Below are 15,885 nucleotides of genomic sequence, written 5' to 3'. Positions count from 1 at the left end.
AGTGGCGGGCCTCTAATTCCAGCTACTGGGGAGGCTGAGGCAGGAGAATCGCTTGAACCCGGAAGGTGGAGGCTGCAGAGAGCCAAGATGGCACCACTGCACTCCAGCCTGGGTGACAGAGTGAGACTCTGTCTCAAAAAAAGGTGGTGGTGGAGGGGGGAGATTTCTCCAAACAGCCAGATTTCCGACCCCTCTGCAGATTCGGAAGACATGGCAGCTCAGGAGCCCTGATGGCCGTTTCCTGGAGCCAAGAGTGTGCAGCCCTTGAAGCCCGCCATTTCCCAGGGCTCCACGGTCCCCACCACTCCCTACTGCTTCACATCCACCTTGCTTCCCTCTTCTGCCTTGGCCTGGCCCCTGTAGGCATTGAGTCTGCAGTCCTTGTTTAGGGGCTGAGCAGCAGCAGCAAGTCCCATCTGCCAATAGGCAACCTCCGCAGGCCTGACACTGGCTGAGTTGTCCCTTTTATCTCAAAGGGGCATCACCCTGCATTTGAGAACATCTCAACAGACTCCCCGTCACCAGGAACGTGCCTGCTACTTGACAGAGCCAGGGAGGGTGGATTGGCTGATCTGGGGTTTTATCAGCCCCCAGGAGATGGGAGGCCCAGGCTCCAGCTGCGGTGGAGGACAAAGGGGACTTGTTTCAGTGACAATGGTGCCTTTCAGGAGGGAGGAGGTGGCTTTTGTTAAGGGGGAACGATGAGTTCAAGGGGTTCTGACTTATTCTGGCAAGTTTCTCCAGCTCTACAAGAACTTCTAGTGCTCTGGGCAGCTGCGAGGGGTCAAGAAACCACATCCCCAAATCCAGCGGGTGAGTCTCATTCCTTTGCTGAGTGGGGGCCTAAAATGGGGCACTGTGGCTGCCTGACAAAGGAAGAGACTGATGGCTGACCCTTAGATGTGGGCTAGGGGACTGTAATTGATTTCCCTTCACATTTCTGTCAGCAGGAGGAATAACAGGAGGGCTAAGTGGGAATTGTGGTGTTCAAAGTCAAAGAACATTAACCTGTGGATAACTCTAGGCCTCATTAGCAACCCAGCCTTCTGATGTTTTCTCTCCACAGACAGGATCTGAGAGAGAAAGGCTGATGGGAAGCTGCCCAGGGCTGACCTGGCACATGCTGGGAAAACCCCTCGGTGCTAGGGCAGGAGGCAGAGCGTCTGCAGCTCCTCCCTCCCCAACACAGGGGGTAAGGAATACCGCAGAACGGGACTCAGGCGCCTTTATGCTGCTGTTACCGCCCTTGGTTCATGGCTTCTTTCATTTGGAAACCCCAGGAGGTGGGCATTGCTGTAACGCATGTGCTACTGACCAAAACAGGCCAAAGCTCAGCGAGGGGTGGGATCACCTAAGGTTGCGCAGCGCCTATGTGGTGGAGTGAGGATCCGAACCTCCATCTTTCATGCATTAATTCATTCTGTCTCTGGATTCGCCTAGAAGCAGACCCTGAGGCAAGGATCCACGTGTAAGTAGCTTATTTAGACAGAGCAGAAAATATCAGTGGGAGAGTGGGGAAGCGAGACAAGTCAGGGAAGGTGGCTCATAAAGGGTTTATTATCAAGACAGCTGCTCCTGTGGGCAACTGGAGCTTAATCCCCCCAGGGAATCTGGGAGCCAGGGTGGAACAGGCCTCAGAGTGACTGCACCAACGGGGCTACCAATATTGGTTGAGTGCTGCTCCTCGGGGGCTTCTATTTCTCTCTGTCTGGGAGGTAAAGCGGGCCCTGGAGGCCACAAAAAGAATCCTCCAGCAAAGAAATCTCAATGCTGCCATTCAGAAAAGCAGTCAGCATGCCTTGAAGTGCTAGGGCAAAAGGGTGGAAGCAGGCACTGACACATCTACTCCATAACTTGCCCAACAAACACTGTACAGGGTCCCTCCTGGGGGACTGATGCTGAGCCAGACCCGGGGCATGTGCAAGGGAACCTGACCCACCAGGTCCTAGCAGCTCTGTGCTATGAGAGAAGGCAAACAGGTAATGTTTCCAAGAAAAAAAAATCAAGCAGGGACACATTCTAGGAAAAAAATAAGAGAGAATTATTAATGGCCCATGGAACAGCTATTTTAGAATGGATGGTTAAAGAAGGCTTCTCTGAGCAGGTAACTTTCTAACTCCTAAACCAAAGGTGGCTTTTTAACTCCAGCATTAACATAACACTGAATAGCAACCCGCAGGGAGATACTGTGCTGCCCTCAGAAGTAGCTCCAATTTAATAAATTATTGCATTAAAAAGGAACAAACTACTGACACACACAACAATTTGGAAGGATGTCAAGGTCATTACACTGAGCGAAAAAAGCAAGTCTCAGAAAGGTTACCAACTCTGGTAATGACATAAATGCTACATAAATTGGCTGGGCGCGGTGGCTCACGCCTGTAAACTCAGCACTTTGGGAGGCCGAGGTGGGCGGATCACGAGGTCAGGAGTTCGAGACCAGCCTGGCCAACATAGTGAAACCCTATCTCTACTAAAAATACAAAAATTAGCCGGGTGTGGTGGCACGTGCCTGTAGTCCCAGCCACTCGGGAGGCTGAGGCAGAAGAATCGCTCGAACCCGGGAGGTGGAGGTTGCAGTGAGCCGAGATCGCCCCACCGCACACCAGCCTGGGCGACAGTGTGAGACTTCGTCTCAAAAAAAAAAAAAAATGCTATATAAATGGTATGATTCCATTTACATAGCATTCTTGAAATGACAACATATAGGTAGAGGAACAGATCAGTGGTTTCCATTGTCAGGACTGGGCATGGGGAAGTGTGGCTGCACAAGAGGAGCCCAAGGGAACTCCTTGGTGGTGATGGAACTGCTCTGTATCTCAATGTCTGTATCTTTAGAAAGAAATCTACATATGTGATAACACTGCATAGAACTATATACATGTACACACAAGTGTGTATGAAGGTCTGTACATTACACCAATGTCAAGGTCCTGGTTTTGATTATGTACTACAGTTACATAGAATTTACCACTGGGGAAAGCTGGGTAAAGGTGTGTAAGATTTCTCTGTCCTTTTTTTTTTTTTTTAATTGAGATATAATTCACATAGCATAAAATTCGCCACTTTAAAGCATTCAGTTCACTGGTGTTTTAGTATATTCACAAGGTTGTTCAACCATTACCATTATCTTCTTCCAGTACATTTTCACCACCCTCCAAAAGATAACCACATTCATTAGCAGTCTCTCCCCATTTCTGCTTCCTCCCAGCCCCTGGCAATGACTAATCTACTTTCTGCCTTCAGATTTGCCTATTCTGGACATTTCATATAAATGAAATTATACAACATATAGCCTTCTGTGTCTGGCTTCTTTCACTTGGCATAATGTTTTCAAGGTTCATCCAGGTTGTAGCATGTAGCAATACTTCTTTCCTTTTTAGGGCTGAATAATATTCCATTTCGTGAAAATACTACATTTTCTTTATTCATCCATTGATGGACATCTGGCTGTTTCTACTACTTTTTGGGTATTCTGAATAATGCTGCTATGAACATGCATGTACAAATTTTTTTTTTTTTTTTAAATAAACGTATGTTTTTAGTTATCTTGGGTATGCACCTAGGAATGGAATTGCTAGGTCATGGGTAACCCTACATTTACCTTTTTGAGAAATTGCTAAGCTGTTTTCCACAGGGGCTGCACTGTTTTACATTTCCACAAGCAAAGAATGAAGGTTCCAATTTCTCCACATGCTCACCAATACTTATTTTCTCTTTTCTTTTTTAAAATTACAGCTGTCCTAGTGGGTGTGAAGTGATATCTCATTGTGGTTTTGATTTGCATTTCCCTAACAACTTATGATGTCAAGTATCTTCAATGTGCTCATTAGCCATTTGTACATCTTCTTGGAGAAATGTCTATTCAAAGTCTTTTGGCCATATTTTAATTGGGTTGTTCATCTTTTTGTCATTACGGTTTTTTTTCTTTGTATATTCTGAATATTAGACCCTTATCAGATATATGATGTGCAGATATTTTCTCCCTTTTGTAGGTTGTATTTTTACTTTCTTGACAGTGTCATCTAAGCAAAAATGTTTTTAATTTTTATGAAGTCTGATTTATCTGTTTTTTCTTTTTTTTGGTTGTTTGTGCTTTGGATGTCATAGCTAAGACTTCATTGACAAATTCAAGGCTATCAAGATTTACACCTTTGTCTTCTTCTAAGAGTTTCAAAGTTTTAGCTCTTACATTTAGGTCTTTGTCCATTGAGTTAGTTTTGCATAAGGCATATGGTGGAAGTCTACCTTCATTTTTTCACATGTGGAAACGCATTTGTCCCAAGGCCATTTTTTGAATGACTATGCTTTCCCCATTGAACAGTTGTGGTATCCTTGTTGGAATCAATTGACTATAAATCCATGGGTTTACTTCTGGATGCTCAATTCTATTTCATTGATCTACATGTCTATCCTATTCCAGTACCATGCAGTCTTTATTACTGCAGAGTTGGCAGTATGTTTTGAAATTGAAGTGTGAGTTCTACTTTATTCTTTTTCAATGATGTTCTAGCTTTCCGAGTCCCTTGAAATTCCCTATAAATTGTAGAATCAGCTTGTCAACTTGTACAAAGAAATCAGCAGAGATTCTGATAGTGATTTTGCTGAATCTGTAGGTCAGTTTGGGGAAGTATTACCATCTCGACAATGTTGTCTTCTGATCCATGAACATGGGATGCTTTTCCAGTTTCTTAGATCTCAGATTTCTTTCAACAATGTTTTGTAGTTTTCAGAGTATACATTTTGTACTTCTTTTGTTAAATGTATTTCTAAGTATTTTATTCTTTTGATGCTACTGTAAACATAATTGTTTCTTAATTTCATTTTCTCTTGTAATCCTTTTTATTTCTGTAAGGTCAATAGCAATGTTCCCTCTATCATTCTTGATTTTAGTAATTTTAATCTCCCCCATCTTTTTTTGGTTAGTCTAGCTAAAGGTTTGCCAATGTGTTAATCCTCTCAAAGAACCAACTTTTGATTTCATTGACTTTCTCTATTGTTCTTCTGTTTTCTGTACTATTTTACAAATTCCTGTGAGTCTATAATTATCTCCAAATAAAAAGTTTAAAAATTGTAAGCTTAAACAACAACAAAAAACTGTAAGCTATGTTTTTGCTTAAAAAAACAAAAAAAAATGTATGGCACATTTTTATGTACTGGGGATATAGTGTAAACAGGACAGATAAGAATTTTCAGATAAACTGGGGAGACATAATATACATGTAAACAAGATCATTTCTTACAGTGAGATGTGCTCTGAAGAAATGAAAAATGATGATGTGATAGTGACCGGGGTGGGAGGAAACAGGACTCCTCCAGATTGTTGGGTGAGGGGAAGTCTTGCTGAGAAAGTGATATTAGGGCTGAAATCTGAATGTGGAGAAGCAATGTGAAAAACAGGAGGAAGAGGGTTTTGGAGAGGTAGGAATAAGGTTAGTGGATTGGAAGAAGAGAGGGCAGGCCCAAGGCTGCTGGAGCCTGGGTGTGAAGCGGGGGTGTGTGAGGCAGGGGTGTGTGAAGCAGGCAGAGGGGGAGGTGGAGGCATGTTCACAGAGAGCCTCCAGGCCATGGGGAAACACCTGGGCTTTATTTCCAAGGGTAACCAGAAGTCACAGTGAACATGTTTCAAGTAGGGGAAGGGCACAATCTGAGATATATGTATGTGTGTATATATATATATAATATGTGTGTGTATATATATACACACACACATAAATATAAATACACACATAAATATACATACACAAACATATTAATATTTTTTAATTAATTTTTTTTGTAGAGATAGGGTCTCACTATGTTGCCCAGGCTGGTGTCAAACTCCTGGCCTCCAGTGATCCTCCTGCCACAACCTCCCAAAGTGCTGGAATTATAGGTGTGAGCCACTGTGCCCAAATGTACTGTCTCCATGATTCAATTATCTCCACCTGGCCCTGCCTTTGACATGTGGATATTTTTACAATTCAAGATGAGATTTGGGTGGGGACACAGTCAAACCATATCAATCCCCAATACATGTAAGTGTGCAATACATATATATATATATATACATATATATATATATTTTTTTACTTTTTATTTGGAAATAATTCTAGACTCACAGGAAATCCATAATTTCCTAGGGCAATCAAGGAAGACTTTAGGTGGTACATCTGAGCCAACAGCAATGCCAGTTACTGAACAAGAAATACTGGAGGAAGAAGTGATGTGGGGAAGAGGGCAGGGGAATCAAAACTTAAGTTTTAAATCTCTGAGGTCTGAAATGGGCTGGGTATGGTGGCTGATGCTTGTAATCCCAGTGCTTTGGGAGGCCAAGGCAGGAGGATGGCTTGAGGCCAGGAGATCGAGATTAGCCTGGGCCACATAGTGAGACCCTATCTCTATAAAAAATAAAAACAAAGTAACCAAGTGTGGTAGTGTGTGCCTGTAGTTCCAGCTTCTTGAGAGGCTGAGGTTGGGGGGTGGCTGGAGCCCAGGAGGTCGAGGCTGCAGTGAGCAATGACTGCACCACTGCTCTCCAGCCTGGGCAACAGAGCAAGACCCTGTCTCTAAAAATAATAATAATAATAACGAAGTCTGAGATGGCCAGGAGAGATCCAAGAGATGTCAAGCAGGAAGTTGACATTCATGTCAGTAACTCAGAGGGGCAGGCAGGGCTGGGTGTATAAATCTGGAGACATCTTGAGGCCTTGGGCTGAGATGCAGCCAATGAGAGACATGGTGCGGGCACAGAAGGGTGGAGTTTCCATAGAGGCTGGGGCACTCCCACATCTTTTGAATGCCCCAATTCACTTCCACTGAAGCATTTTCTCTTTCAAACCCAGCCTCCGCTTCTAGGTACCTCGGCTGTCGGGTGAGCTCTATCAGCCATGCTGCATGGCCTGGGGCAAGTGCCTCTCCCTCACTGCATCTTGTTTTTTCTCATTGGTAAAATGAGGAGAGTCATCCCAAGGTTCATGTGAGGGTTAGACGAGGCGATGCACCAGGCCGTGGCTGCCACACGCCGGTGCAATTAGATGGTCCTGAGAGGCAGTGTGTTCCAGTAGCCCCGGGCCTGGGACCCAGGATGCAGGGAAGCCCCATGTCAAGGAAGAAGGGGGAATCCAGCCTTCCTGTAGATTAGCCCAGAGACCCAGCAGCCCAGGGTGACACAGCTGCCTCATGTCCCAATCGCAGGGCCAAAAAATAAAAACCTCAAATCCACCAAAACCATGGGCCATCATATGGCAAAGCGCCCCAGTCTCTGCTAAACAGAAGAAAGGGAGAGCAATCATCAGAATCGGTCCCCATCAAATCCAATGATGCTTTTTATTGTCTATAGTGTGCTCTGTTCTGGAGAGCAGGCTTCCAAAATGCCACTGCTTTCTGCAAGAGTGGGGCAGGGGAGGGGTGGCGAGGGCTGGGCCAAGTCCCAGCAGCAAGCATGGGAGCCTATAGCCTTGAATCTGGAGGCAGAGCAGGGATAGGCCAGGCCACAGCACCCAGGCAGCCATCATCCACAGCTCAGGGACTGTCTTTTGAGGGCTGAGATCACAGAGCTGCTGATCTAGAAGGGGACTCAGAGCCACCCAGTCCAACCCTGGGGACAGTTGTTGCTTCTTAGCTATCTAGCATCCAGCCCACCTTTTGAGTGGCAATCCTGAATTTCTTAATTTTTATTTTTATTTGTGACATATATTATACCTTTTCTAAGCAATCTTGAACTCCTTCAGGGAGAATCTTTTCCTGCCCCGCTGGGGCATCTTGGTGGAACTGGCATCAAGATGTCCTGCCCTAGTCGGTCTGGTCCATCAGCCTTCCTCTCCTGAGACTATTTCCAGCAGAGAGTTGCGAGGACAAACCAACCAGCCAACCGACACTGCTGAGGCATCTCAATAAATGGTTGTTGTATGAACTAAGGGAATGAAGCTTTATCCTTTTCTCCATCTCCCCTTCTCATTTTGTTCCCTTCTCTGAAAGTAGCCCCCAACCTTGAGTCATGACCCAGTTTAAGACATAAGTTAGTGATGGTTTCCAATGCCATGGAAGTGACCACTCACACAAAGGCCCAAACAGTCAACTCTCTAAGTAGGACAGCATGATCTCCCCCAGAACCTCAAGTCTGAGAAGAATCTTTCCAGAAGAATCTCACATGCTCCTGTTCATCTCCCACCCCCAAAAGAAAACCACACCCGTGGTGGCCAGTATTCCAGGATGCTCCCTAAAACCCCAACTTTCCACAAGGCCCGTCCTCTCCTGGCCTGCGTGGCAGTGAGTACACTAGCTACTCAAAAGAATTGAAACACATTTACTTTTTAAACATGTGCTAACTGAGCTGGACTCAGTTTCTGCTGCTGGAAATCTAAGAATCTGAACAGATGATTGACCCAATCTCCCATTTTTCAGCAGGCAGAAAAACCCACTCTCAGAGAAGGCAGGCAAGTTGCTGAGGCCAGAGTCAAGACCAGAATCTGGGTCTCTAGAACCAGAGATTTCAAAAACCCCTTTTCTTGTTTCCTCTTCTTTAAAATGGGAATAACACTAACTACTTTTCCCAGTGGTATTAATACTATTAATAATAATAACAATAACAGCAAAGGCTGGGCATGCTGGCTCATGCCCGTAATCCCAGCACTTTGGGAGGCCAAGGCGGGAGGATCACTTGAGGCCAGGGAAACCATCCCAGGTAACATAGTGAGACCCCGTCTCTATAAAAAATTTTACAAAATTAGCCAGATGTTGTGTTGTGTGCCTGTAGTCCCAACTATTTAGGAGGTTGAGGCAGGAGGACAGCTTGAGCCCAGGAGTTTGAGGCTGCAGTGAGCTATGATCACGCAATAACAACATCTTCCCAGGTCTCCAAGGAGATAATTGTGAATGAAGCTTAGGCCCAGCATAGCAAAGATGACGTGGCTGCTACTCTGGCTCAGTTTAGCTCACAGTCTCTTGTGTGCAACTTGCAAGTAGCAGGAAGGAAAAAATGCCAGTACCCTCCCCGATCTTTTTTTTGTAAATTCTGTTGTTTGTTTGTTTATTTGTTGAGACGGAGTCCTGCTCCGTCGCTCAGGCTGGAGTGTAGTGGCACGATCTTGGCTCACTGCAACCTCCCCTCCCAGGTTCAAGCGACTCTCCTGGCTCAGCCTCAAGTAGCTGGGACTACAGGTGTGTGCCCCAACGCCTGGCTAATATTTGTACTTTTGGTAGAGACAGGATTTCGCCATGTTGGCCAGGCTGGTCTTGAACTCCAGACCTCAGGTGATCCGCCCACCTCGGCCTCCCAAAGCGCTGGGATTACAGGTGTCAGCCACTGTACCTGGCTCTGTTGGATATTTAAAGGAAAGAAACATTCAACGTTTGTAGAGCGTGCACCTCACGACCTAGGGCAGCAGGGTCCTGAGGGGGTGTGGGCAAGGGTCTTGGCCCAGGCTGCCCGATGTGAACTTGGCTCCATTACCTTCCAGCTGCATGACCTTGGCCAAGTCAATGCCCTTCTCCAAGCTGTAGTTTCTTCAACTACAAAGAACATCCATTAACCTTAATGACCCCTGAGGTCCAGTGTTTGATGGTGACTGTGGAAAATTGCAAGGTGGATAAAAGCAGGTGAATTGGCTCCCCCAAGAAAAACCCACAGAGCAGGGGCTGGGAAACAGCTTAGGGAGAGAGTGTCTGGGGCCTCTGCCAGCACCACTCCCTCAGGCTCCTCCCCAACTTTGCCCAAATGAATAACCCTGGTAGATTTTATTTATTTATTTATTTATTTTTTGAGACAGAGTCTTATTCTGTCACCCAGGCTGGAGTGCAGTGGCACAATCTTGGCTTACTGCAATCTTGGCTTACTGTAACCTCTGCCTCCTGGGTTCAAGTGATTCTCCTGCCTCAGCCTCCAGAAGTAGCTGGGATTACAGACATGTGCCACCACACCTAGCTAATTTTTGTATTATTAGTAGAGACAGGGTTTCACCATGTTGGCCAGGCTGGTATCGAACTCCTGACTTCAAGCGATCCACCCGCCTCGGCCTCCCAAAGTGCTGGGATTACAGGTGTGAGCCACCATACCCGGCCTATTTTTGTTTTTTTTTTAGAGACAGGGTCTTACTCTGTTGCTCCGACTGGAGTACAGTGGTACAGTCACAGCTCACTGCAGCCTCAATCTCCCTGGGCTCAGGAGATCCTCCCACCTCAGCTTTCCAAGTAGCTGGGACTACAGGCACGAGCCATGATGCCTGGCTAATTTTTTGTGTTTTTTGTGGAGACAGGGTTTTGCCTTGTTGCCCAGGCTGGTCTTGAACTCCTGACCTCAAATAATCTGCCTCTCTCAGCCTCCCAAAGTGCTGGGATTACAGGTGTGAGCCTCCGTACCTGGCCAGATTTTGTTGTTCTTCCCCTCCCTCCACTCATACCCTTAACACAGATTTATCAAGGGCAGAGAAAATGCATGGGAATACATAGCCAAGAAGCAATCCAGTGTCCCTTCCACTCACAGCTAAGTTCCTGTTGACGAGGCGGCCCAGCTCCCCAGGAGTGGCTGTGTTCCGGATATCCACATCGTGGGGCGACACATAAAGCTTTGTGTCATTCAAGTCAAAGAACTCGACTTCTGTGAGACCCACCCACCACGAGTTGCCCCAGTTGGACAGGATCTCCATGGTCACGTAGATGGCATCTTTGATCTCGTCTGCCCTCATTCTCTGTTTGTCCTTAAAGAAGAGAAAAATAACACCAAAGGATTAAGTCATGACAGGCTTGAATTCGGCTCTGCCTCTGCCACCACTGCCTTCAAAAAGTTAGTTAACCTTCAGGGTCTCAGTCTCTCCATCTGTACACTGAGGATAAGAATAGCACCCACTACCTATGGTTATTACAATGATTAAATGCATTCATACTGTAAAGCATTCAAAATAGAGGCCCTGTGTAACTGGCACTGTGTGAGCATTCTGTTTGAAAGTTTACAAATAAATAAAAATGTCTAAAAAGCATTGAATTCTGCCTGAACATGCACGTCTCTCCCCCACTACACAGTGTTCAGTGCCCAGAAGCTTGTCACAACATCTGCTGAATTGAGTAGGCATTACGTGCTAAGGCTGGGCACGGTGGCTCACGCCTGTAATCCCAACACTTTGAGAGGCCAAGCTCGGAGGATTCCTCGAGGCCAGAAGTTCAAGATCAGCCTAAGCAACACAGTGAGATCCTGTCTTTACAAAAAAATTAAAAAAAATAATGAGCTGGGCACAGCGGCACATGCCTATAGTCCCAGCTACGCAGGAGGCTGAGGCAGGAAGATTGCTTGAGCCCAGGTGGTTGAGGCTGCAGTGAGCTGTGTTCACACCACTGCACTCCAGCCTGGGTGAAAGACCCAGTCTCAAAAAAAAAAAAAAAAGGTTACGGGCTGAATTTACCCCTTCCAAATTCATCTGTTGAAACCCTAATCCCCAGTACCTCAGAATACGACTGTATTTGGAGATAAGGCCTTTAAATAGGTGATTAAATTAAAATGAGGCTGTGGGAGGCACTAATCCAATCTAACTGGTGTCCTTATAAGAGGAAAGTTGGACACACAGACACACCGAGGATGCACACACAGAAAAAGGCCATATGAGGGCAAAGCAAGAAGGCAGCTGTCTGCAAGCCAAAGAGAGGCCTCAGAACAAACCAAACCTGCCAACACCTTGATCTTGGACTTCCAGCCTCCGGAATTGTGAGAAAACAAGTCTCTGTTGTTGAAGCCACCCCGTGTGTGGTATTTTGTTATGGCAGCCCTGGTGGACTGATATAGTAGGTAACATGGCCCCCTGGCCTTGGACAAGTCACTTGACATCCCTCGGCCTGGTTGGGGAAGATGACATGACACCATCTATGTGATAATCCTGTCACAGATGTTAAACAAGATATCAATACCTAAGAAGGCCCTATCACGAGCCCCGGCCCTGGGTGTGCTCTGTAAGTGTCTGTTTCTCTCCTTCATTGGTTTTAATGCCTGCCTCCTTCCTGCGTCGGCTGTCTGCTCTGAGAGCCTGCGTGAATGCCATCAATAAACGGCCACCCTTCGGAATGGCTTCCTGAGGCCCTCCGGGGCTGATTGCAGCACTGTTTGCTATGGATCAGTCACTCACAAAATGGTGCATTCCCCGCGTGCACATGCCCTCTGTTAATTAGCACGGGTAATCTGCAATGGTTCTGTGAGCAGGGAGCCGAGCAAATGAACAGCAACTGTTCCCCACTTATTTTTTTAATTAATAGCCAGCGAGACGTGCTATCGCTCTCAGTGTGTGTTTGGAGGGGCCTTGATTGCCACACGGTGGGAACGCGGACAGGGAGGAGGGAGAGAGGTCAGCTCACAGCTCCTGGATAAAAGATAGGGCCTGTTTTGATCAGCTGGGCCCTCGAAACCCACAGCTTCCTCCTTCTGCTCCACAGCCATGTGGGGTCCTGGCCAAGCCTCTGCTGCCCTGGGTCTGAGTCCCAAGCATGCAGGGCAGTGATAAAGCTAAACTGGCCTAGCTGACTCCAGGGGACTGGGAGGTTAATGAGCTTGTGATAGTGTGGAGCAATCCAGGGCCAGGTGAGTGGTCAGTCTGGGGATTGCTGAAGAAGTGGCACTGTTCACCTTGCTTGTTGGTGGCAGGCAGGAGGGCCAGATGGGAGGCAGGCTGCCTTTCAGAGGGGCTGCTAGAACTCCCACCCAGTGCAATCTGAAATGTGCAAATTCCTCAGCTGCGTTCGTAAATGAAAAAGCTGAAGGATCTATTAACTAAGCAAGTGTCACAACTTGTCTGTTGCTACTCAGTGGCTCCTCCTGCTTCTGTACTGCCCAATTTGGGATCTCGCTTGGTGGTGGGAGGGGCACACTGGCTGGGAAGTTCCTGGCCCCTGTCATTCATTGTCCCCGCTCTTGCTGAGACCACTTGATTTTCCTTGGGGGAAAGCCACGGTGTCTCTTTTCTCAGCCATAAAGCATAGGGGAACTGACCCTTTCCCACTCCAGGGAGGTGCCTGACTGGTCCAAGGAAGCAATGTGTCCTGTCCCCTCGGCCGCCAGAAGGGAGCAGCTCAGTGACAGGCAAGCACCCCAGCACAGGTCAGTGCAAGCACGCCAATCACAGATTTACATGGGGAGAAACAGGCTTCTCTCCTGATAGTGGAGTCTGATGATACAGGGGTGCAAGTTATAACCATTCTAGCTATTTGGGGACCATGAGGAGGGAGCAGATATGGGACTGAGCTCCAGGGGGTGGGACTGAGCTTTCCACTGTGCAGACAGAGGGGAAAGACACAGTGCAAGCTGCTGGATCAGGCCCCACCTGGCCCTCCCTGTGTCATTTTCAATGAGAAGAGTCTGTCATTTTTCTTCTCTTTGTTGTATAAGTCAGTTTGCCCTGGATTTTCTGTCTCCCATAATATAAGGAAACTTGGTTGGGTGTGGTGACTCACAGCTGTAATCCCAGCACTTTCGGATGCCGAGGCAGGAGGACTGCTTGAGCCCGGAAGTTCAAGACCAGCCTGGGCAACATAGCAAGGATTCATCTCTACAAAATTTTTTTTTAAATATAGCCAGGTGTGCTAGGGGGCCCCTGTAGTCCCAGCTACTCAGGAGGCCAAGGTGGGAGGATCGATTGAGCAAGGAGTTCAAGGCTGCAGTGAACTGTGATCACACCCACTACACTCCAGTCTGGAAGAAAGAGCAAGGCCCTGTCTCTAAAATTAATTAATTAATTAATTAAAATAATAAAAATAAAGAAACTATTCCATGCAGTGGGGAGCACAGCTGTGATTTTTCTCAGTGAACTTTCAGCAGATATTTGCTGGTTTCTCCCTGCACTGAGCTGCATGCTCTCAGAGACCTTCCCTGTTTCATCCTCACAGTGGCCTTTGGGGCATGGATTATTGACCCTATTTGAGAGCCAGGACCAGACAGCTTAAGAGGCTTGTCTAAGGTCACACAATCTCTCAATGATGGTGCCAGATTCAAAGCTGGAACTCTAGTCCAGGCCAGGCCAGCTCAGGGGCCTTTCTGCTCTCATAGGATTTTATATGTGACTTTGGGAGGACTTTGCATTAAGTCCTCACCAGCCAGTAGTAAGATTGGTGACCACCATACCAAATAACACTAAGAATGGCTTGAGTGAAGGTAGGGGCAGAAGGCAGTGCTGGGACACACACCTTTTGGCACAAAAGAAAATGGAGGCTGGGTGTGGTGGCTCACGCCTGTAATCCCAGCACTTTGGGAGGCCGAGGTGGGTGGATCACTTGAGGCCAGGAATTAGAGACCAGCTTGGCCAACACGGCAAAAACCCGTCTCTACTAAAAATACAAAAATTAGCTGGGCATGGTGACGCATGCCTGTAATCCCAGCTACTCAGGAGGCTGAGGCAGGAGAATAGTTTGAACCTGGGAGGCAGAGGTTGCTGTGAGCCAAGATGGCGCCACCGCACTCTGGCCTGGGCGACAGGGCAAGGCCCTGTCTAAAAAAAAAAAAAAAAAAAAAGAAAAAGAAAAAGAAAGAAAGAAAATGGAATCACCGTTAATCCTACCGCTCTGATGCCACAGTTCCCTTTTGTATTTTGTATTTTGTGTCCTAGCTCCATCAACACACTCATATGGCCACATCTTTGTGTGGTTGTTGCAATCATTTTGGACTTGAAGATTAACATCACCTTCTACAGTTAGGCTGATACCTCTAACGTTTCCTGTCTGCATCATCTCGTAATGATAGCTTCCATCGTTTTATACTACTGCATCGTGCTGATGTATCATACTTTCCTGATTAACTCCATTGTTATGAGACATTTAGGTTTTAAAAAAAATGTCTTCCCTACTTCCAATAATTCTATAACAGACATCTTCCTGCCTCTAACTTTTTGGTTCTGTGGGGTGATTTCCTTAGATAAGGAAGCGGGATTGTGGGGCGGAAAGACATAGCTGTTTCTCAGGCTCTTCCTAAGGTCAAGCATTCTGTTTTCCAAGAGGGTTTCACCTGTTTATACAGCTGCCTGCCACGTATGTGGGACTGCCACAGCTTTATTGTAACCTTGCTAGCACTAGAGGTTATCATCAGAAATAATTTGTCAATTCAGAGCGCAAATGGGACATTTAGGTTGCTGTAATTTGCATTTCTTGATTGCCAGCGATGTTGGACATTTTCCTATGGGCTTCCATGCTATTTATATTTCCTCTTGTGCAGACAGGCTTTTCTCTGCTGAAACTTCTGGCCCACATCTTCCTTTCTCTGCCCCTGCTCTTCGTCATAGATACCTCTGTGTGCCAGGGAAGGGGGGGCAGTAGAGACACAGGCAGAGAAATGCTCATTTAACCACTGGCAGAGCAATCCCCACCGATGCGAAATGACTGTTCTGAGGGAACTTCCTGAATATACAACTGAAAATCAAGTCAAGGCTCTCACCTCTGTGTGTGATACTTGCTCCTTGGTTGGTGAAACCACCCTGCTGAGGTGGGCAGAGTCATTTTCGACGGCCTGGAGGACTTTCAGAAGCTTCTGCTGTTGTCTGAAATGGGATTTGGTTTTAGCAAACAGGAAGTAGTAGATGATACACAAAAGAGAACATTCGAATCAAAAGTGCCACACTCGGGGATAGGAAATGATTTGAAGAGGAAGTATGCACTCTATATCCAGTTCAAAGGCAAGGGTAGGCTTGCTGTTTTTCTCCCTTTATAAATGGCTACACAATTAGTGATGGAATCAGAGCCCAGCTGGGGAAACACTGCTTGGGGCAAGGTGGCCAGCTGACCTCCCTAAGCTTAGAACTTGAGAGTCAAGAGCAGGGGTCAGCCGAACTAAGGCCTACGGGTCAAATCCAGCCAGCGACCTGTTTTTGTACAGCCTATGAGCTAAGAATGGTTTCTGTTTTTAAAAGGTTGTACAAAGAAATAAACTATAACAACAACAACAAT

General features: G+C 46.6%; 1 protein-coding gene and 1 long non-coding RNA gene across 20 annotated transcripts in view; one reads left to right on the top strand and one right to left on the bottom strand.

Annotated features, from left to right (window-relative positions):
- The window catches only part of KATNIP (katanin interacting protein), a 230,036-nt gene that overhangs the window by 60,417 nt on the left and 153,734 nt on the right, over positions 1 to 15,885 (bottom strand). For all 19 annotated transcript variants that reach the window (XM_063654214.1, XM_063654211.1, XM_054452717.2 and 16 more), the window contains 2 exons: positions 15,377 to 15,479; positions 10,461 to 10,676 (listed from right to left, as the gene is read on the bottom strand). In XM_063654214.1, the coding sequence (XP_063510284.1) occupies positions 10,461 to 10,676; positions 15,377 to 15,479 (319 nt within the window). The remainder of the gene's footprint in view (positions 1 to 10,460; positions 10,677 to 15,376; positions 15,480 to 15,885) is intronic.
- On the top strand, positions 781 to 10,960 carry LOC129015087 (uncharacterized). The gene is made up of 2 exons (XR_010124278.1): positions 781 to 813; positions 10,463 to 10,960. It is a non-coding gene; the product is annotated as an uncharacterized LOC129015087 (long non-coding RNA).

The sequence above is a fragment of the Pongo pygmaeus genome, chromosome 18 (assembly GCF_028885625.2).
Source record: "Pongo pygmaeus isolate AG05252 chromosome 18, NHGRI_mPonPyg2-v2.0_pri, whole genome shotgun sequence".
Classification (NCBI taxonomy): domain Eukaryota; kingdom Metazoa; phylum Chordata; class Mammalia; order Primates; family Hominidae; genus Pongo; species Pongo pygmaeus.
This window is presented reverse-complemented; position numbering and strand designations above follow the sequence as displayed.